General features: G+C 47.0%; 2 protein-coding genes across 3 annotated transcripts in view; both read left to right on the top strand.

Moving 5' to 3' along the window:
• Positions 1-21,015, top strand: part of LOC125345518 (guanine nucleotide exchange factor DBS-like) — a 928,411-nt gene that overhangs the window by 329,734 nt on the left and 577,662 nt on the right.
• Tubgcp3 (tubulin gamma complex associated protein 3) overlaps positions 3,432-21,015 on the top strand; it is a 65,256-nt gene continuing 47,672 nt past the window's right edge. Inside the window, exons 1-7 of one of the 2 annotated variants that reach the window (XM_048337654.1) lie at positions 3,432-3,446; positions 3,509-3,604; positions 10,780-10,887; positions 14,271-14,338; positions 15,821-15,898; positions 17,558-17,775; positions 20,165-20,337. In XM_048337654.1, the coding sequence (XP_048193611.1) occupies positions 3,529-3,604; positions 10,780-10,887; positions 14,271-14,338; positions 15,821-15,898; positions 17,558-17,775; positions 20,165-20,337 (721 nt within the window). In that variant the 5' untranslated portion in view covers positions 3,432-3,446; positions 3,509-3,528. Of the gene's footprint in view, positions 3,447-3,471; positions 3,605-10,779; positions 10,888-14,270; positions 14,339-15,820; positions 15,899-17,557; positions 17,776-20,164; positions 20,338-21,015 lie in introns of those variants that run through there. The other variant, XM_048337653.1, reaches the window with a different exon arrangement.

Consider the following 21,015-nt stretch of genomic DNA (forward strand, 5'->3'; position numbering starts at 1 on the left):
CGTTTTCTGCCTAATATTTAAAGGGACCCTGGTCCTAAGGGGTGGGTGCCATTTCCCTTCAGCCTGGCTGAAGGAAACTTGGTGGCCCTTCCCGTTTTCAGCCAGTAAAACCTGTTGGACTGAGCTTGCCTTTCTGCCTGTTTTTCTTACACTCACATCCTTTTGGTTCTCGTGGGTCCTGCAGTGACAATGCCACTCTCACCCCTCATGCCTAGAGTTTGCATTTTTCTGAAATTAACCTGGGAATGTCCTCCCTAGCCGCGTAACCGCTGAATTGACCGTTTTAGCATTCTCCTTTCGTGTGGCTTGGGAGGGCTGGCCTTGGTGCCTCCCTGCCAGGCACACGCGGGCCTGACCCGGGCGCCCTTCCCTCAGGGATCGGAGTGTGGGCTACAAGCACACCCCAGCTGGTCTCACGTCTCTCCTCGGCTCGCTGTGCTGGTAGGATTTCTCAGGTGGTTTCCCTGTGCGCCAGATCTCTATGAAACCCTGCGTGGATATTCACGTTTGTGTGTCTACCCGTTAGAAGAGATGTTAAGAAAGGTCTCCACCACTGAGAGGCTAGCAGGTCTGAGATCTGCAAGTGGGCTGCCAGGCCAGAGATTAGGAAGGTTCTGGTTCTGTGGAGACTCTCTTGCCTAGAGAGCTCACTCTTGCTGTCTCATGGAGGACTTATAGACAGAATGAGGCCTGACTCCAGTGAGTACAATGGGTTTTAATCTAGGCTGTTAGGGTTTGGATCAGAAATGTCCCCTCCTCCCAAAGCTTATGTGTGGAACGATCAACGCCCAATACAGTCCAGCGGGGGTCATGAGGGCTATAACCTCATCAATACACGACCCATTCATGGAGTCATAGTTTGAATGGGCATTGTGAGGTTGTAGAAACTTTAGCAGGTAGGGTCACATGGGGGTGCCCTTGAAAGCATACTTTGTACCCTCTCCCTTGAAGGCTTTTTGTTGTTGTTGGTGGTGGTCATGGGGTGGTCTGGGCCTAGGTCCTGTCCTTGAGCTCTTCAGCTCAAGCCTACCTCTCTACCACTTGAGCCACAGTGCCACTTCCAGTTTTCTGGTGGTTAAATGGAGATAAGAAACTCACAGACTTTCCTGCCTGGGCTGGCTTTGAACTGGGACCTTCACATCTCAGCCTCCTGAGTAGCTAGGATTACAGGCGTGAGCCACCAGTGCCCGGCTGAAGACCTATTTGGTATCCAGCTCTCTTTCTTAGTTTCCTGGCCACCGCGAAGTGGTGGCTCACCCTTTCTGCCATGATCACTGCCTTGTTACAGGCTTAAAAGCACCCGGGGCCAAGCCACCATGGACTGAAACCCCCTGCTCTTTTTGAATTGTTTCTCTCGGGCACTTTGTCAGTGATGAAAAGCCAACAGATCCACGGATTTAAACATTAATGTCATCAAACAGCATCCTCAAAGACACACTCAGATTAACTTTTAGTATCTGGGCACTGTAGTCTGACCAAGTTGGCTCTAATCAGGGCATGGTATGGCCGGAGGGTTCCTCATTCATTTCTTCACAGACCGCTTTCTCTGGCAGGGCTTTTAACCTGCACTTCTGTGGGCGTGGTCTGTTGGCTAGGAACATCATAGGTCTTCCTGGCTAGGCCCTGGCCAGACTGAAGCAGCCTAGGAAGAGGGCTTCAGAGGTCCTTCTTGTTCCTTCAATTTTTCCTGAATTCTAATACCTCAACTTGACTTTTTTTTTTTTTACTAACTTTTCAGTCTTATACTTGTGTGTGAAGAAATTGTTAATATCTTACCTCCCTTGTCTGAAAGGACCACTTGCTTCACTTACTCTGAAGCTTTGTCATTAGATGTACATATCTTACTACTATGTCCTCCTGATGCATTCACCTTTTATCATTGTGAAACATCCTTTTTTTTGGGGGGGGGGGCAGTCCTGGGGCTTGGACTCAGGGCCTGAGCACTGTCCCTGGCTTCTTTTTTTTTTTTTTTTTTTTTTGGCCAGTCCTGGGCCTTGGACTCAGGGCCTGAGCACTGTCCCTGGCTTCTTCCCGCTCAAGGCTAGCACTCTGCCACTTGAGCCACAGCGCCACTTCTGGCCGTTTTCTGTATATGTGGTGCTGGGGAATCGAACCTAGGGCCTCGTGTATCCGAGGCAGGCACTCTTGCCACTAGGCTATATCCCCAGCCCCTGTCCCTGGCTTCTTTTTGCTCAAGGCTAGCACTCTGCCACTTGAGCCACAGCGCCACTTCTGGCCGTTTTCTGTATATGTGGTGCTGGGGAATTGAACCCAGGGCCTCATGTATATGAGGCAGGCACTCTTGCCACTAGGCCATATCCCCAGCCCCTGAAACATCCTTCTTGATCTCTGGTAGGACTCTCCATCTTGAAGTCTATTTTTCCCCCTTCATATCTATGTGCCTTTATAGGTGCACGAAATGTGCTGTTTCTTGTTATTTCTTTCTTCCATACATTTACTTTCAGCCCATTTGTGTCTTTATAGTATAATGTTCTATGCATAGCACATTACTGTGTCTTTTTCTACCCCATCCTTATAATTTTTTTTTGAGTCCTTTGGGATTCCATTGTAATTTGTGGCAAGAATACCTGAGCTGGTTGCTCCTGGCAATGAAGGCAAGGCATCTCCCGGACACAGGAAGGGCAGCTGCTTGCTGTGTTTAAGGTCTGGATGGTGATGGTCTTCGTGCTTTACCCAAATGTCTCTATCGAGCCTCAGGGTCCTACTTCCCAGCTGATGTCTTAACAGACGTAGCAGGACTGCACCCCCAGCCTGCCTTATACCTCACTGCTTGGCCGGTGGGCCACGTCTGAGGCGAGGTCTGGCCCTTCGTTGCGAAGTACAAGAATAAGAGACCGTTTGCGGGCTGTTGCGAGCTGCCTGGTGGCCTGGTGGGATGACCGGGGCCGGGGCTGGCAGTGTCAGGGGCCTGTGGAGGGCCCAGGGCGGAGCTCAGGGTCCAGGAGGGGGAGGGGGCGGGGGAGGCCAAGCTTCCAAGGAGGTCAGACGCGGAGTACGGGCAGGCCGGCCCCGGGGGCACACCCCCTTCCCCCCACGCGGGGCAGGCCGGCCCCGGGGGCCCCACGGCGGCGGCGAGCACCGGGCCACCTTCCCCCCCCCCCCCGCCTCCCCGCAGGCCCAGCCCCCTAGGCGGGGCGCGGAGCGGCGGGGCCGGGCTCGTCCCGTGCACCGCGGACGCAGCCGGGGTGGCCGTCGTAAAGCACGGGCGCCACGCGGACCCTCCCCCGCGCGCGGTGTGCGGAGGCCCCGCCGCGCCCCGCCCCGCCCCGCCGCCCGGCGCGGAACCTTTCTCGCGTCCCCCACAGCCGCGCCGGCGGAAGCCGGGGACCCGCGGCGGGAACCGGATGTGGGGTTGGCGCTTGCGCACTGCGCGGGCGCGCGGCGGGGCGTGGGGCATGACGGGAAGCGCGCGCCGCCGCCGCCGCTTCCGCGAACATGGCCGCTCGGTAGCCGGGAGGCCGGGCCCGCGGGGCGTGGGGGAGGCCGTCGCGCGCGGCCGGGGCGACGATGGCGACCCCCGACCAGAAGTCGCCCAACGTCCTCCTGCAGACGCTGTGCTGCCGCATCCTGGGCCGGGGTGAAGGTGCGCGCGCGGGGCCGGGCGGGGCCGGGCCCGGGGGTGTGGGGTGGGGCGGGAGCGGGGTGAGGGGGGCCGGGCGCGCGGGAGCGGGGTGAGGGGGGCCGGGCGCGCGGGAGCGGGGTGAGGGGGGCCGGGCGCGCGGGAGCGGGCGCCCCGACGGCTGGCTGCGCGCCGAGGCCGGGCCGGGCCGGGCCCGGGGGTGTGGGGTGGGGCGGGGAGCGGGCGCCCCGACGGCTCGGCTGGCTGCGCGCCGAGGCCGGGCCGGGCCCGGGGGCGCCCGCCAGCGCGGGTCGCGTCTCTCCCCGGCCGGGCCGCCGTCCCCACGCGCGCGCGGAGGGCGCGCAGGACGCGGACGGCGGCCCGGCCGGGGAGGGGGATGAGGGCGAGGTGGCTGCGGAGAAGCCGCCCCCGAAGGCGACCTCGGGTCGACGGGGCCCCGCGCCTGCCGAGCCCCCAAGGGCGGGGAGGCGAGCCCGGCGTTCTTCGGGAAGGCGGCGCGCGTATTCGGAGCCCGGCCGCGCGTGGCGGCGAGGCTCGGGACTCTCGGGGGGTCGGGGGGGGGGCGGCTGCGTGGTAGCCGTGGGGCCCGAGGGACCGTGGTCGTCTCGTGCTGCCGCTGCCTGGGCCCGCGCAGTTCTTGCGACAGCGTCCACAGTAAGAAATCTTCGGGGCGCCCTCCCCAGCCTGGCCACCCAGGTGCTGGTGGTGCTGACATCCCTCGGGCCTCGCGTCCTAGTGCTGGGTGGGGGGAGGGCCGTGAGCGCCGTCCCGCCCCCCCCCCCAGGAGACAGCACCCCAAAGGTGGGTGGATGCATGCCTGCCCCATCGGCATTTCTCCCCTTCCGGAAGCTGGCGCACCGAGTTAACCTTTCAGGTCTCCTGTTCCCAGGTTGCTCCTCAGGAGGCTTTCGCGTTGTGTTTCACATCAGTTCATTTCCATTCATATCTAGAAGAAACTAGTTCATCGTGAGCCAGAGTGTTTCTGGATTTTAAGAGAAACATTCATTGAGGCGCTCTTTGATTGATGTGGAAGTTTCACCACCTCAAGAATGTGGACTTTCTTGAGCAAAGTTCTGCCTCCTCCTCTTTCTCCCCATTTAGAACGGCACCTGTGCTACGTCTGTGGGGCTGTCGGCAAGATCCAGGGAGGGTCCTCTGTGAATAAAGTATTTCATAATGTTCATGACAGATGATGTTCTCTTTGCTGTATCTGGACAGCTAGGATTGCCAAGCAAAATTTATAAGTCCAAATTACGCTCCTTACCGAATGATTTGTATTCAGTCGTTTCTTTAATATACATATGTGTGTATATATATGTATACATATATATTTTTTCTTTTTGCCGATCCTAGGGCCTAAACTCAGGGCCTGCGCTCTGACACTGAGCCTCTCTGTTGCTCCAGGTTAGCACGCTACCACTTGAGCCACAGCACCACCTCCAGTTTTTTCTGAATAGTTTATTGGTGATAAGAGTCTCACAGACTCTCTTGCCTGTGCTGGCTTCGACCACTGCTATCCTTAGATCTCAGCTTCCTGAGTGGGTAGGATTACAGGCATGAGCCACCAGTGCCCAGCTATCTGTACAATATTTTGACATTTATAAAATTTCATAAAATATCTACATTTCATTGGATGTTATATCTGATAACTTCATAGACAGTTTGATTAATGACATCACATTCTAGTGACATTGTCAGTAATTGGCTCTATTTGACAATACTGGGGTTTGAACTTGACCTTGTGTTTGCATTTGCTTTGCTGATGCTCTCACACTTGAGCCATGCCTCTGGCCCAACTTTTTCGTGGCTATTTTGGAGAATGAATTTCATGGGCTTTTCTGCCTGGATTTGAGCTGTGATTTTTCTAGGTGTTACCCTCCATAGCAGCTAGGATTACAAGCTTGAGCTAACATTGCTTGGCAGCCTTACTATCTTTTAATAATGTCAAGACATGTTACTTGTTACTTTCAAATGTATTCTATAGCATTAATCCAGTATTCATGTATATATGAATATACACACGAGTATACACACACATGAGTATACACACACTTTAAGTGCTATGACACTTGCACATCCATGTTCATTGCTGCACTACTCTCAATAGCCAAGTTATGGAAACAGCTAAGATGCCCTACAGTAGATGAATGGGTCAAAAAAATGTGATATGTATACACAGTGGAATTTTACTCATCCATTAGAAAGAATAATAATTGGTCATTTACAGGGAGATGGATGAACCTAAAACAAACCATGTTAAATGAGGTAAGCCTTGTGGCCAGGAAGCAAGAAAACGACATCTAGGTTCCACTGTTCCCTTTAAGGGCCTGCCTTGAGTCACCTAAAGACTTCCCTAGGCACCATATTCTAAAATTCTAAAAATTCCACCTCCCTCCTGCCAGCCCTACCCTGAAGCCCATCCTGTAATGCATACCTTGTTACTTCAAGATCCAAACTGTCCTGCCACATTTTTCTTCATGTAACACCTGTGCATTTGCTTGAAACACACACTGCCCGCCAGTGATAAGAAAATTATATCTCTATATTCCTGCTCATCCCAGGAGAACATTCTGCTTATATCTTTGGACACAGTCATCATTGCTGTCGTTGACAAAAACATGCTTGTTTTTGGCTTTCCTACTCTGTGAGACACTTTTCTGAGATTAAAAACCAAAGTAAGGGGGGTCTTTGCCATTTCAGCATACACTTTGATGAGTTAGGTGGGTGTAATTCTAGCCACAAGCAAACCACAGGTGTCATATTGGTGGTTCTTTTGGCATTATAAATTGTGCTGCTGCTGTTTTGGTGATGATTTGTTGAAGTTCTAGATCTTCCTTGCTGGGAAGACCAGGTAATACTAAATGTACATCAAAACAGTTACAGGTACATGAAAATATACATTCCATGTACAGGCAGTCCTCTGAGATCTGTGAGTTATGGATCTACAGATTCAGCCAGCCAAGGATTCCATGATAGGAAGTTATAACTCAGTGATTGTGTTTTCATTAGGATTTTTTTTCTTGTCATTATTCCCTAAACAATACATTGTAACAATTCTTTACAGGACACTTACAGTGTGTCAGGCACTAAGCATAACTAAGAGATGATATAGAATCTTTAAGGTTCAGTTATTTTAAAGTTATTTTAAAATTGTCATTGAGATATCTAAGATGGTAGGTATGGATAATTACAGAATACATTAACTTGTTGGGTCCTCAAGTTTGAGACTTTATGTAGTCCTGGGACCAAAGAGTTTGGGAACTACAAGTCTAGTGTAAATGGTTTCTATCTACTTTGTGTTAGAGCATCGCATTTCAACTTGTTCTGTGCATTGGAATCTCAAGTGGGTCCACAAACAAGAGCCTTGTAAAAGTGGTGGATGGGGAAAGGGAACTAGAGACTGAGCGGTGAGGAGGGCGGGCAGAGAATATTTTGCTGAAGTAAATGTTAACTTTCTCATTTGGAACTCCATAAATATGGTACTTACTCAGAATAACTACTGTGAGCCCTCTTTAGAGGTTTCTTGTCCATAGTTCTATGACTTTTCTGCCTTGGCTGGCTTTGAACCACAGTCTTCAGATCTCAGCCTACTGAGTAGGATTACAGGTGTGAGCCTCTGATGCTGGCTACAGCATTTTTTTTTAAAGTTTTTAAGATGATTTTAGGTTTGCAGAAAAACTGACTTTTCACAGTCCCTATAATTCCATTTCTCTGTTACTACCATTTTACATTATTGTGGTACAGTATCACAGATATGGCTCATTAATGATAGGTTGGTATTAACTAATTGCCATGCTTTGTTTAGACTCCTTTGTCACTTAGTGCCTTTTTACTATTCCAGGGTTCCGTCTAGATACATTACTTTTATTAAATCTTTTCTGGGCTTTAAAAAATGACTTTGACAGTTTATTTCATAGAATTTTTAATTTCATATTTGTGGGATTATTTTTCATAGTTAGACAGGGTTATGTGTGTTGGGTGACAACCAAGGAGGTGCAGTGTCCTTCCTGTCACACTGTACAGTACTACTGCCTGTCCTGTTGATGCTGGCCTTGGCTGCTCACTCAGCTGTGCATGGCAGGCTTCTCTGGTTGGCTAGTGGAGGTGGTCATTTCCTTTCAGTGGTCCTGCTCTTACTGAGGCAGGCCCCTGGATATCTGCGAGTCTACTTGAGGATGTATTTGTTTCCCCATTCTATTAGTGGTTTTTTATGTCTTGCAAATGAACCAAAGAAGTGTCCACATTGAAATTGTTGTCTTGGCTGTTTGTTTTTTTAAATCATTGCGTGGCATCCTTCATTATCTTTGCTAACTCTTCTGAGTCTACACTTTATTTTGTCTGGTATAAAAAGAAACAGTCCACATTCATTTGAGTAGTGTTTGCATCTTAATTCGCCATTTTTCAGGTGCTTTCAAGGGTCTTCTTTTCTCTCCCTCCTCTGCAGTCCCCCCTTCCTCTGGTGGGCGTGCTGGTTGGTGTGTGTTTTTGCATACTAGAGTGTCTTCCATGGATGTATGTGGTAGCAGGAGGGACAGGGCTCCTTAGAAGGTGCTTGGGCGGAGAGCTTGGGTCGCAGAGTGGCTGGCTTTGGAACTGGGCCACTTTATCCAGACCTCTCTCCTCCTCTGCCTGTTAACTGGCTGGAGGAAGGAGGCTTTCTGTGTTGTTTTCTCTTTGCCTATATGTGGTTTGGATTTGGAGTGTTACGCAACCCTGGTTGGAGCATATGGGAGGCAAAAAGCAAGCAAACAATATGAAAACAAAAATAAAGACCCCCCAACCAGGGAAACCTCCAACTTCCATCTTTCAAGGATTCTTAATTTCTCTTTCACCAAGAGTTCCCCTTCTCTGTCCAGTTTTCTGACTTCCTTTGTGTCTTCCCTAATTATTTTCTTCCTTTTCTACGAGTTTTGAGTTATGTATAATGTGGGAAGGACGGTACTCTGAGTTCAGCCTGCCCTCTTGAATTTCGAGGTGAAACTCCCAGTTCACATGTCCATTTACTAATGAAGACTTTACTGGTAGCTGCTGCGAGCTGTCTTTTCTGATGGCCCATCCACTCCTTTGGATGAGGGAGGGCGGACCAGGCACTGTTCACAGTGGGTGGACCAGGCCTGCCCTTGGAGGCTTCAGTTCAAGTTCACAGAAGGGCCAGGCAGGCTTGGTGACCACCATGGCTTCCTGCCCCTTCCTTTGTAAGACAGCTGATTTTCTGTAGGGGAGAGGGCTGGATGTCCTTTCACTTGGGTTCCCTTTTGAGATGGCATCTTTCAGCTGAGTAACAGTTGCAGTTGCGATAAACCAGGTAACTAGTTGGGCAGATTTTCTTTCTTTTTTAAAATTATTTTATTTTTTTCTTTTTTTATTGTCAAAGTGAAGTACAGAGGGGTTGCAGTTTCATATGTAAGGCAAGTACATTTCTTATCCAACTTGTTACCTCCTCCCTCATTTTCTCCCATCTTCCCTCTAGTTTTTTTTTTTTTTTTTTTTTTAAGATAGCAATACTGAGGTTTGAACTCAGGGCCTTCCACTTCCTAGACAGGTGCTCTACCACCTGAGCTATACCCCCAAATAACTAGTAGTAAGAGAACATGCTTCTTGCTCTCCTTTTGCTAAGGGTTTTTTCACTCTAGAGACTTTTGCCTCCCCCTCCCCTTTTATTTAGCTGTCTTCTTGCAATCTTCTTGGAAATTTATTCCACTCCAGTATTCTTCTTTCTCCTTTAGCCTGGCCCTGCCTTACCTGGACTGGCTTAATTTCCATCTTCTTGCCTTTTGTTCTAGTGTTTGAGGGGACTCTTTAAAAATATATAATATTTTTTAGCACATATAAGTTGTACACGTTAATGGGATTTGCAGTGATATTTCGTGCACACAGCATGCATTGATCATATCCATCCACCTTTATACCTTTGCCACCCCTTACCCTTCCTAGTTCTTCAACTTTAAATACAACTTCTTTATCACATTCTACCATCATCTTTTCACAATGGAAGAATTTGTCTTCTCTAGATGTGTCTGTTTATAACATCCAGGCCTTAGTCCATTAATGCATTACATTTCACCTCTACTAATTTTTGTTTTAAGGGCTGGGAATATGGCCTAGTGGAAGAATGCTCGTCTCCTAATTTTTGTTTTAAAAGTTTTTCCCCCCTTTTCTCTTTGCTGTATTGTTGCTCTTTGTAATGGTTTCTTTTTCTTCCTGTTTTTATTTCTCTTGCTGTGCTTCAATGTCTGACTATCTTTGTGGTTTGAAAATTCTGTGCCAGGGCAGCCTTTGCCAGGTATTGTGCTGTGCAGAGGGACCTGTGCTGCTCAGTGTCTTGTCTTGACTGGTCTCCTGCAGGGCCGGTGCTCCCTGAGGCCAGAATTTCACTTACTCTCTGTGAGGGTAGGGGTCAGTGATCGTCACCAGGCTGGGCTCGGGTAGAGGGCCCATGGTTTGCTTTTCTTTTCAGACTTGCATCCAGGCCTCTTCTGCCATGGCACTGTGCTCTGGGAAGAGAGCACCTCTTTGGTCCTTCCCTGGGTGTCTGCAGAGGGCACTTTCTTCCTGGCCTTTGACACTCATGCCTCTCTTTTCCTTCCTGTCCCTGCAGGTATGGAGCTTTCAGTCCATCGGAGTCAGTTGCCACACATCCATCTGCTTTCCAGCACCTGACACTTTTGTGGAAGTCTTGCTGGCTTTATTACCGCCTTGTTTTCTTTGCCTTATTAAGAAAAAAATTGGTATATTCTGCAGTTTAGTGGTATCTTTGAAGAGAGTAAAAGCAAACGGGCTTAAGTAATCATCTTTATCTAGAGGTGAAGATGTAGGCTTTCAGTTGCTAGGTGTTTCTGGTGTTTTGTTTTTGACCTGGGAGCTGCTCAAAGGCTGTCCTCACTAGGCGTGCCTCTCATATTCTGTGTCTAGTCTGACTTTTCCTGCTCCTTTTTCAGTGATTATCAATCCAGTTTGTTTTTTGTCTTCTAGGATTTTTTTTCCAGCTGACTGGCCTGTTACTGTCTCTCTTCTGTTTGACTTATTTAACCATTTGTCTGATCTCCTAATAGCGTTTCCGTGCTGTCATTTAAGACCTTGGGGGAGGTGGAAGGTAAATTCATGCATCCAGTTGCTTGAGCTGTAAGTCCTGAAATGTGACCTGACTGTCTGTAATTTTTCCTTTGTTTATCTTTCAGCTGATGTAGCGCAGCAGTTCCAGTTCGCTGTGCGTGTTATTGGCAGCAACTTTGCCCCAACTGTTGAAAGAGATGAGTTTCTAGTAGCTGAAAAGATCAAGAAAGAACGTATGTATTTTTCTTAAATGTCAGGTGTTAGATTCTGAAACTTGACACAACTTTAGGATGTATGTACACATATGAAGATGCATACACATGTATGTCTGTAGTTCTAAGACATTTTAATGTGTGTATTATTAAAATGTACATATTTTAAGGTATTATTAGAAAGTAAGGACAACTCACTTCTATCCTGGAATTAAAACTTTTAGAACATAGTGGAGGAGGTTGCTTTTCAATACTGCTACAACAAGACAGTTTGGTTTTAGAGTATGGGAGGCAGAATGGCTTGATGACTTTCTGCTTTCCTGTGATTTGCAGTATTGATTATTTTGTGTCTTTTGACCTGGTTACATAGAGTGCTATCTGAGCAGTGGACCACTCTCACTGAATCCATCTTTGCTTCTATTCATTGTCACCCTCAGGTGTGTAGTGCTTTAGAACTGTGCAAGCATTCTGGTTCTTAGGCAGACTCTCCTAAGTGGTGGAGAGGAAGGCTGTCTACCTAGTAGCACTCCTTTTGTCAGTGGTTGGGTGGATGGGATCTGCCTTTGCTGCACACCCTCTGGACTGCAGCATGAGGTCTCAGCTCTGAGTGGCAGGCAGCCTGTGCAGGAAGGCTGTGCTTCTGGTTGGACAGTGGTTTTCTACTAGAGGCTGGTTCTCCACTCTTGACCATTTCTGGGCTGTGGAAGCAGCTTGATTAGAAAGAGGCCTGGCCTGAAAATCAGCCTTTTTCCTTCAGGGGCCTGGCTGTTAAACTTCCCAGTGAAGTGGATTTGGCCTTAATTCCAAGTGTTTTAGCAAAACGCCAATCACAGCTGTGGGAAGTCTGCTTGACACAGTCTCCCACTGGTTGTTATAAACTGCTGTGGGCCCGTGATCTTAGGGGATGGTGTGTTTCAGGGCTGTGTGATGAACAGATGGAGTGGCTGGTGACAGCGGGCGTTGTGACCTGAACGCAGGCAGATCAGGCCGTGGTGTCTTTGCCCATCCAGGGCTGGAGCAGAGACCCATCTACTGCACCAGAGCCTTCGTGTCACTCAGCAAGCATGGACCATGGCTCTTCCTGCCTGCTGCTTCCTTTTCTTGGTTTCAGTTACTCGTGGTTAGCCATGTTCTGAAAATACTGAAGAAAAAAATCCCAAAGGAAACGAGTTAAATTTTAAACGATGTGCCTGAGCATTGAGATCTCACGCTGTCCCACTTGGTTGGACTGGACCCAGTGCCTGAATCATCCCGCATCTAGAGTGTCCAGCGGCCTGCCTGCCCTTCTTGCTCTCAGGTCAACTGTTGTAGGATAGCAATGCTTGTGTCCACATAGCTGATGTGTCCTTTTTGACAGACTTTGACCACATATCCCACTCTACCCTCAAACTCACGATACTCCTCCCTCCACCTCCCAAGTAGCTGAGATTACAGGTGTGTACTACCATGCCCAGCCACCTTATTTTTCCTAATAGTAACCAGAAAGCCTAAGAGTTGTGGTCCTGACAATTCAGATATGCCAGTGAAAGCAATAAAGTGCATCCTCTAAATGAAAAGATTCGGGATTTGATAGAAAAGATACAGGATTTGGTACCATCTATGGTTTTTGATATCTCTCCCTTCTAGAGATCTGCAACCTGTTCTCCTCCCCCCCCCCCCCCGGATAAATGGGTTAGATACTGTGTTACAGACTACAGAGGAATATAAAAATGGAGTTTGTAACCTGCTATTAACATATAAAGCTTATTTTCCTTTTATGTCTTTCTGATTGGAGTTAAGAACATGGTTCTCTTACTCTTGAAATCCAAAGGGATTTATGTTTTAGGTCAGTACCTAGAACCCCAACTGTAACTAGTAATGAAAGTTGCTTACTTTAATGCCACGTGTGTTTCCTGTGTTTGTGAGCTGATGTCGCGTGCTGTTGCTGTAGGGTGCTGCTTCCGTGGTGGTGTATCGCCACGCATAGCTCACCATGTGGCCTCCCGGGATCACTCCTCACTCATCGCCTGAGGTCCCGTGACCACGTTCTCCTGTCACCTGTCATGAGATCTTAGGCATTGGAAGTTTGATTGCAGTTGTTGGCATCTTGGACTAGTTGTGTTATAGTAGTTCTCTCTCTGGAATAACACAGAAAAGCTATTTTTTCCATCTCATGTGGCTGACTTTAAATAAAAAATGACAGTATCATTTTATACCAAACAGACACCAAAAGTAAACATGGATCGGCAGTATTTCACATCTGCTTGTTTCTTGTGGGGTGCACTGTAACTCAAGGGTTTTCTTTCTGCTTAGCAGTTCAAGTCAGCAGACATCGCTTACAAATAGTCATCGTTGCTTTTTTTTTCTTTTTAACTTGCAACTGTCGTATATTGGGGGAAATTTTTATTCTCAGGAAAGAACATCACTTGCTCAATCCAATGGCTGTATTTATGTAGCATACCTTTCTATTTTAAAAGTGTAAGTGGCATTTAATTTTAACTGAATGCACTCCATTGAATGCACTTTGTATAGCACATTTTTAAAGATAGCTTTTCCTTTCTATGTAGGAACACTTGAAAGAACTGTTCTAATTGGAATTGCACATCCCCTGTGTGTGATTCATCCCAGCAGTGCTAGATGGTAGGATCTGTTCCTGGGAATGCTGTGTAGTCCAGGATGGCTGGGACTAGAACCTGTGATTCCCTTGCCTCAGCTTCCTTCTCCAGGGCTGAGATTACAGGCATATACCACCATGCCTGTTCCGGGTTAACTAAACACAGCACCTTTCCAGGCAGTTGCATCTGCTTTCTCCATAATGGTGGTCACTCGTACCCTCATCTGGTGTAACCTGTCCCTTGTCATGGAGCAACACACAGCATGCACTCATTTGCTCCCCCTGCTTTCATGTAATCCTCAGTGTAACTAGACCTTCCAAAGACACACATTAGTGAAATGAAAATTAACTAATAAGCTATTTTGGTTTTTATTTTGAAACAGTATCTCTATACTAAAACAAGCTGAAGCAGTACTGTAGAGCTTGATGAAAACATGAACTGTCTTTGAACCTTGGAATCCAAAGGTTTTCTTATTTCCTATTTCTTTCCTAGGTTTAACTTTGTTATTAGCTAGTTGAATTGGTGACAACCTTACACACTTAATTAGTAGCTGCCATTTCTATTACATAGTCAGTTTTCACAAAATGCTTTGATTCTAGCCTAATACTTTCCATATGTTACAAATGTCAAGAGAGCATAGACGGGCCATCCAGCCTCAGAGCTCCTTGACACAGGTTCTTAGGACACTGAAGGTTGGGGTTTTTTTTAGCACTCTGGAGTCCATATGATAACTGTAGATGAAACAGTATCATGAACGTGGCCCTCAGTATATGTGATTAACACACTGACTTTGTGTTCTAACTTTTTCAGTTATTCGGCAGAGGAGAGAGGCAGATGCTGCGTTATTTTCAGAGCTTCACAGAAAGCTTCACTCGCAGGTATGGGCAGGTATTGTGGAGTCGGTGCGTGGGTGGAGAGGGTGTCTGTGGAGCTTGAGGGGAAGGGCTATTCGTGGTGGGTTAGTGCCATCACATTACATTGTTTTGTAATCACTAATGGCTTTATTGTAGATAGTATTTCTTTTCAAACAGTTCAACATTAGAAGTAAGGTTTAGCAGGGGAAGAACTAGGGGCAGAGGATGAGAAGATAGGCATAGTTCACAATACGGCCTGGTTCATTATTACCTCACTGTCTCTGGAGAGATCCAGAGATGTTACCCCTTTACCACCAGAACAGAACCAGCAGAACTGGGCCAAGTAAGCTGGTGAATGGACTCCTGCACTTTGACTGTTCTCTTTAAGGTGATAAGATGACATTTCTTTGAAGAGCAGTTTGTCTTCAGGGACAAGATGCTGACTGGTGAATCTTGTTCTTCCTGGAGTCTGAGGTAGTTGTAAAGTTACTATAGCAGAGAACACCTCAGACGAAAGAGCATATTATAGAAGGGCTAAGTGCCCAGTTTTCAGTTAATTTATAGGCTCAACAAAGGCACCCTTTTAAGGTGCTGCTTACACATCCAGTAATTTGTTTTGTGGAAAAGGTAGCCTGTGCAGCCCAAAGGTAAGGGTGTACAAGCTGAATCGGCTGCTCGGTGAAGCTGAGGTAGAACAGGCTGATTGTGGGATAGATGGCTGGAGTCAGTGACATGTGATGACTGTGCATGGAGACCTGTGGTGGGGGGGGGAGGGAGTGGGGGAGGGAGGGAGGGGCACCTTCCCTGCAGCTGAGTGCTTCAGGATTCCTTTTTTTTTTTGTCCTGAATGGGATATTAACAAAGGATGAAGAGGTGCATATTTTATGATGACATTTCTCTTCTTACTGTGTTTGGGAAATTCTAAAAATATTTGTAGAGGTGTCAGGGTTGTTATTAAAAGTTGGGTAATGTTAAGGGAAGGGGTGACATTGTCCAAAAAAATGTATTCATTACCCGACTTATGTAAATGTAACCTCTCTCTCTATGTATACCTTTATGATAGCAATACAAATTTAAAAAACGGGTAATGTCAAAGATTTGTTATTGGAGTACCTTTGTAGGGAGGTGAGCAGCATCTCTATAAGCCTTTTGCTAGGTAGTGCTATGTATGATGTGTTTAATGAGCACAGATTTAATGCATTTCAATGGGCGCGCTGGTGACTCAGGCTAGAGTCTGTGATCTGAACGTCATGGTTCAAAGTCAGCCCAGGCAGGAAAGTCCATGAGACCCTTACCTGCAATTAATTACCAAAAAGCCAGAAGTGGAGCTATAGTTCAAGTGGTAGAGTACTAGCCTTGAGTAGTTCAGAGATAGCACCTAGGCACTGAGTTCAAACCCCAGGGCACACACACATGTAAAAAAATACTTTGGGGATGAGTATAATTTAGGAGAGAAGAAAATAAAACTATGTATGAAGTGACAATTTTAGTATTTTTTCTAAACAGGGGGTTTTGAAAAATACTTGGTCAATACTCTACCTCTTGCTGAACCTTAGTGAGGACCCTCGCAAGCAAGCAAGCAAGGTAAGCTACTCTACGGCACGTCAGTGGTTCTCTTTGGAGGTTCACACTAACTTTTGATAGCAGCCACCTGCATGTAAGAGTATAATTGAAGAAAAGCAAAAGCCTTTTCTATTCCTGGAAGGTCAGTTTTATTATATTGTGGTTGTGGGGATTTAAACTCAGCACCTACGTGCTAGCCCTGAGCCCTTTTGCTCTAGCACTTTGAGCCACAGTGCCACATCTGTTTTTCTGGCAGTTAATTGGAGAGAAGGGTCTCACAAGAGTCTCACAGACTTCCATGCCCAGGTTGGCTTTGAGCTGCGATCTTAAGATCACAGCCACCTGAGCTAGGATTACAGTTGCAAGCTGCCAAATGAGGTAAAAGATTTGATCTTTTTTCTTTTATTAGTGTACAGTAGTTGTATAGGAAGGTTTCATCATGACATTCAGACACATACCCAGAGTGTCCCCCCACCATTCTTCCCCATCCCATTCCCCCTTTGTAGAGCAATTTTGGTAGTTTCACTGTCCTACTTTCATACAAATAAACTACACAGACCAATTTATCCTCATTCATCTCCTTCCCTTGGTGCTACCACTATATCTAAACCTTTTTTTTTTTTTTGCTGTCCTTTAAAATTTTTTTTGTATGGATACTGGAGCTTGAACTCCAGGCCTGAGTGCTGTTCCTTAGCTTTTTTTTGCTTAAGGCTGATGCTTTATCCCTTGAGACACAGCTCCATCCCGGTTTTTGAGTGGTTAATTGGTGATGAGTCTCAGACTGACAGTTGGAGCTGGACCACAGCCTCCTATCACAGCCTTTGCACCACCGCCTCAGATCTCCGCCTCCTGTGTAGCTAGGGCTACAGGTGTGAGCCACCAGCTCCCAGCTCATCCTTTATTTTAAGTATGAATTACTAGGGGTTTTGCTGTGGTATTTCAGGTGTGTGTATTATGTGTTGCTCAGAATAACCCTCTGTTGCTTTCTCTTTTCTGCTTCTCCAGCTCCCTGTTGGTTAATAGCTTTCGATGAGGTTTCCCATGCCCTCCTCATGCCTAGTTACACTGTATTTTGAAATTACTCACCCTCCATCTTTCTTTTTCCCTCTAAAAGATTGATTCTTATTAGAGACTTTGGGGTGTGTTATTCCTGTGGTTGCAGAGGGCTGTTTTGTACTGTGAACTGTTGGGGAGCACAGCCAGCCTGACCCCTCCACCCTGGATCTGGTGCATAAAGTATTCCGTTGGAGACACTTGGTTGCAAAGGCCAAGTAGGTAGAAGAGTTAGTTGTATTTCTCTCAGAAGTCTTGATCTGGACATTGAGCTTCTCTGATTTATTTCATAGTGTCCCTTTTGTGAATTTCATATAACCTGACTTCTGGAGTTGAAACCCTTTGTACAACTACTTCATAGATTTAAATATGAAAGTATATGAGTTTCGGTTTCTTGGGGTGCAGATTAAATAAAATGCTCAGAACTAGTAGCTATTTCGGTTCAGAAAGCTCATAGCTCATAAACCCTTGTTGGTTCTGACATTTCAGAAGTCTCTCCACTAATTTATTGTGTAGTCAGTAGGAAGTGTGAATTTAATGGAGCAGAGCAGGAGAGCAGGAGTATACGTTCCTGTAAGCTCCCCCTGTAATTTCTCATCTCCGTGTCTTATTGCCCTTTCATTTCAGGTGTCTAGCTATGCCTCATTATTTGCTCAGCCATTGCCAAGAGATGCCCATTCAACTCCCTACTACTGCGCCCGGCCTCAGACCCTCCCCCTGAGTTACCAGGACCGGAGCACCCAGGCCGTGCCGAGTGCCGGCAGCGCGGGCAGCAGCGGCATCAGCAGCACCAGCATGTGCGGCCTCAGCGGCCCCGTGCCTGCGCCACAGCCTTTTCTCCCAGGGTAACGCCAGCCCATGCAAGCATTCGTGCCGTGGTAGAGCTAGAGACGGACCGTTGTGGCATGTAGCACTAGCCAGGCTGCGGAGGATCATGGGGGCCACACACGTCTAAGCTATGTCCTTTGCCTGTGCTGTCCGTCTTAAACAAGTAACGGGGTTGAATTATCCTGAGGCAAGCTGATGATTCTGCCTTACTAATACACATGGATGAAGATGACAGGATCTGGGAATGCACAGCAGCAAATTGACAGCCTTTGTGCTTTAGCATGCTGTCTAGTCTAATTATGTTTGGAGGAAACACAGACTTCATGGTGGAGAATAGAGCAGATGCCGATCTCATTAATGGGCCTCAGAACCTCCGTCCACATTTTTGTATGTAATTAATAAGTGATTGTTTTTTGCCATTGTTCAATTCTGGAAATCACAGTATAGCAGATGATCACAAAGCGATCGGGGGATCAGGATCAGTGTGTGTTGTTTTCCTTCTGAGCATAGTAGAATGATAAGTCAGTTTTTGAGTTTTAAAGTTACATTCAGGGTATTAGAATGGGACTGTGTATTATGTACAGATTGGGTGGGTTTGTTCTGTGAAGATCATTTAATTCAATAAATAGCATTTGACATAATTTGAAACTCAAATTACAGCTGAAAGAGCAAGCTGACATTGTCATCTGTATCTTGGAATTGGGAGTTGTTATCATAAACAAATTTGTATAGAACTTTGAACCGAATCAGCCTTTTTTTTTTTTTTTTTTTTGTTGTTGTTGTTCAGTGGGAACTCAGGGACTTGAGGGGGCTGCCCCCAAGTTCTTTTGCTCAAGGCTCTACCACTTGGAGCCACAGCTCCACTTCAGGTTTCTGGTGGTTAATTGGAGATAATAATCTCACAGTCTTTCCTGCCCAGGCTGCGTTGAACTTCAGTGCTCAGATCTCAGTCTTCTAGTAGCTAGGATTACAGGTGTGAGCCACCGGCACCCAGCTAGCCTTTGAAATTTACAACTGTTTTCAAGTGAGCCGTTTTAGTGACTGCTGTTGCTGGCCTGGTCCCACTGAGGGTCAAGCAGAACGCATCTGTGTCAGCCTCCTCCCCTCTTGCTTCAAGAGTGGGTTGTAGGTGGACCCACCTGGGTGCTGCTTCTGAAGAGGAGTTTCGGCCCGTGAGGCAAGTGTAGTCCACAGTCTCATTTTTATGTTTTGCAGTCCCAGTAGTGATTTTTTTTGTTATACTTGTAAAAACATAAGTAATTAAATCAGCTTCAGGATATTTTTTATTTTTTTATTGATATAAAACTGATGTACAGAGGAGTTACAGTTACATAAGTTAGGCAATGAGTATAATCCCTTTTGGACAATGTCACCCCTTCCCTAGTGCTCTCCCACTTTTCCCTCTCATCTCCACCCACAAGTTGTATAATTCATTTTTAACATAGTGCCTGGTGAATACCACTGCTGCATTTGTTCGCCCCATTCCTCCACTTTCCTGCCCTCTTTGTTTATTTGTTTTGTTTTTGTTGCCAGTCCTGGGCCTTGGACTCAGGGCCTGAGCACTGACTGTCCCTGGCTTCTTTGTGCTCAAGGCTAGCACTCTACCACAGTGCCATTTCCGGCTTTTTTCTGTATATGTGGTGCTGGGGAATTGAACCCAGGGCTTCATGTGTACGAGGCAAGCACTCTACAACTAGGCCATATTCGCAGCCTCGTGCCCTCTTTTATCCTCCTAAAGACAGATAAATGAACAAAAAGAAAACAAAACCAATGAAGAAAAAACCTTGTTTCCATTTCATTTTCAGAGCCAAATTTTCACATGCAGTTTTAACATTCTTAAAATTTCTAAAAGCCATCTTAACATTGGATATGTATTTGCCTTCCGTCTTATGTGTTTGTGCATTCTTCAGATTCGTTGAAATTCCAGGCCCCGAGATTACAGTGAGCCACCCTGACATCAGGAGGGAGTGAGGGTAGCAGGTGGATCGGTGCTAGCTAGACACTTAAGCTCCTCTGCTCAGGAAGTGTTGACTGAGTGAGAGGCAGCGGCTTTTAAGTTAAAATTGGTAGAGACTCTTCAAGTGTTTATGTGTGGGCAGAGTATGCCACACTTTGTAGAGAAAGTCCAACCTATAGGGAAGCAGTGTGGGGGAGGCCGTAGAACAGGGGTGCACCACAGTGTGGGTTTGCATTCTGGGCCAGGATTCTTACCAGCCTAGACAGTGTAGTGGATCTGAGGCTGATTGTTCTGGCTCTGCCCCCTTGGGTAAAGTTTTCGTATCACCTGTCAGATTTGTAAAGGACAATTTTAGTGTAACAACATGACTAAAGTTTTTAGGGATAGTTTGGTGTCTTTGAGAAACAGTCTAGTTATTTGAAGACATAAATGTTACTTCCTTTCTCTAGACAGTCTCATCAAGCTTCAGGAGTTGGAGAAGGCCTGCGGCAGCAGTTGGGGTCACGTCTTGCATGGACTATAAGTGCAAATCAACCTTCTTCACAAACCCCTACCTCAAAGGGTATCCCAAACTCTCTTTCTCGAAGCACACCAAGGTCGAGGAGAGATGGGGACGCCACTGGTGAGTAAGGTGTTTTGAGCATTCAGAATTCATCTTGCCCTTATTATCAAGTTCTGCTCTAGCCCATCCACTGATGCAGATTCCTTATGCCAGGTCCCTTCATAGCCACGTGTCTTGGAGCGGGTGCAGAGTCACTTTATTCAGCTGGTGTTTTTATCCTGTAGCGCTCCACTTTTTGGCTGGTTGTGCATGTCTTTGGCTCTCTGCATAGTTCTCTCCCTCCTGCCACAGTTCCCTCTGGTCTTCCTGGGCTGCCTCTCCTGGGAAGCCACTGTGCCTGCTCAGACCCTTAGGAAAGTCACCCTCTTGTCCAGTTGGGCTCCACAGAGAGTGGTGTCTCAGATGCTGGTGCCTGTCATGGTTCCAAACGTGTAGGTGTTGGAGAAACCCATTGATGATTTGCTTGATGGATTGAGACCATCACGGTGACTATGATTAAAGTTCTACTAGGTTCCCAAGGGAAGTCTGAGTGTCTGTCTGAAACGTCTATAAACATCCGTGTTTGAAGCCGTGGACACGGAGATGAGCCCTTGCTGAGGCTGTGCTAGGTGTTGTCCAGCCTTGGTAGGAGGCAGGAGCCCTGCATTTGGGCACTGTGAGGACCCCAGGAGCCCTCAGCAGTGCAGCAGCTCCCGTGTGCGCGCAGCTCTGCAGCACCGCTTGTGGCAACACACCGTC

This window comes from Perognathus longimembris, unplaced genomic scaffold, assembly GCF_023159225.1.
Source record: "Perognathus longimembris pacificus isolate PPM17 unplaced genomic scaffold, ASM2315922v1 HiC_scaffold_5797, whole genome shotgun sequence".
Taxonomy (NCBI): Eukaryota; Metazoa; Chordata; class Mammalia; order Rodentia; family Heteromyidae; genus Perognathus; species Perognathus longimembris.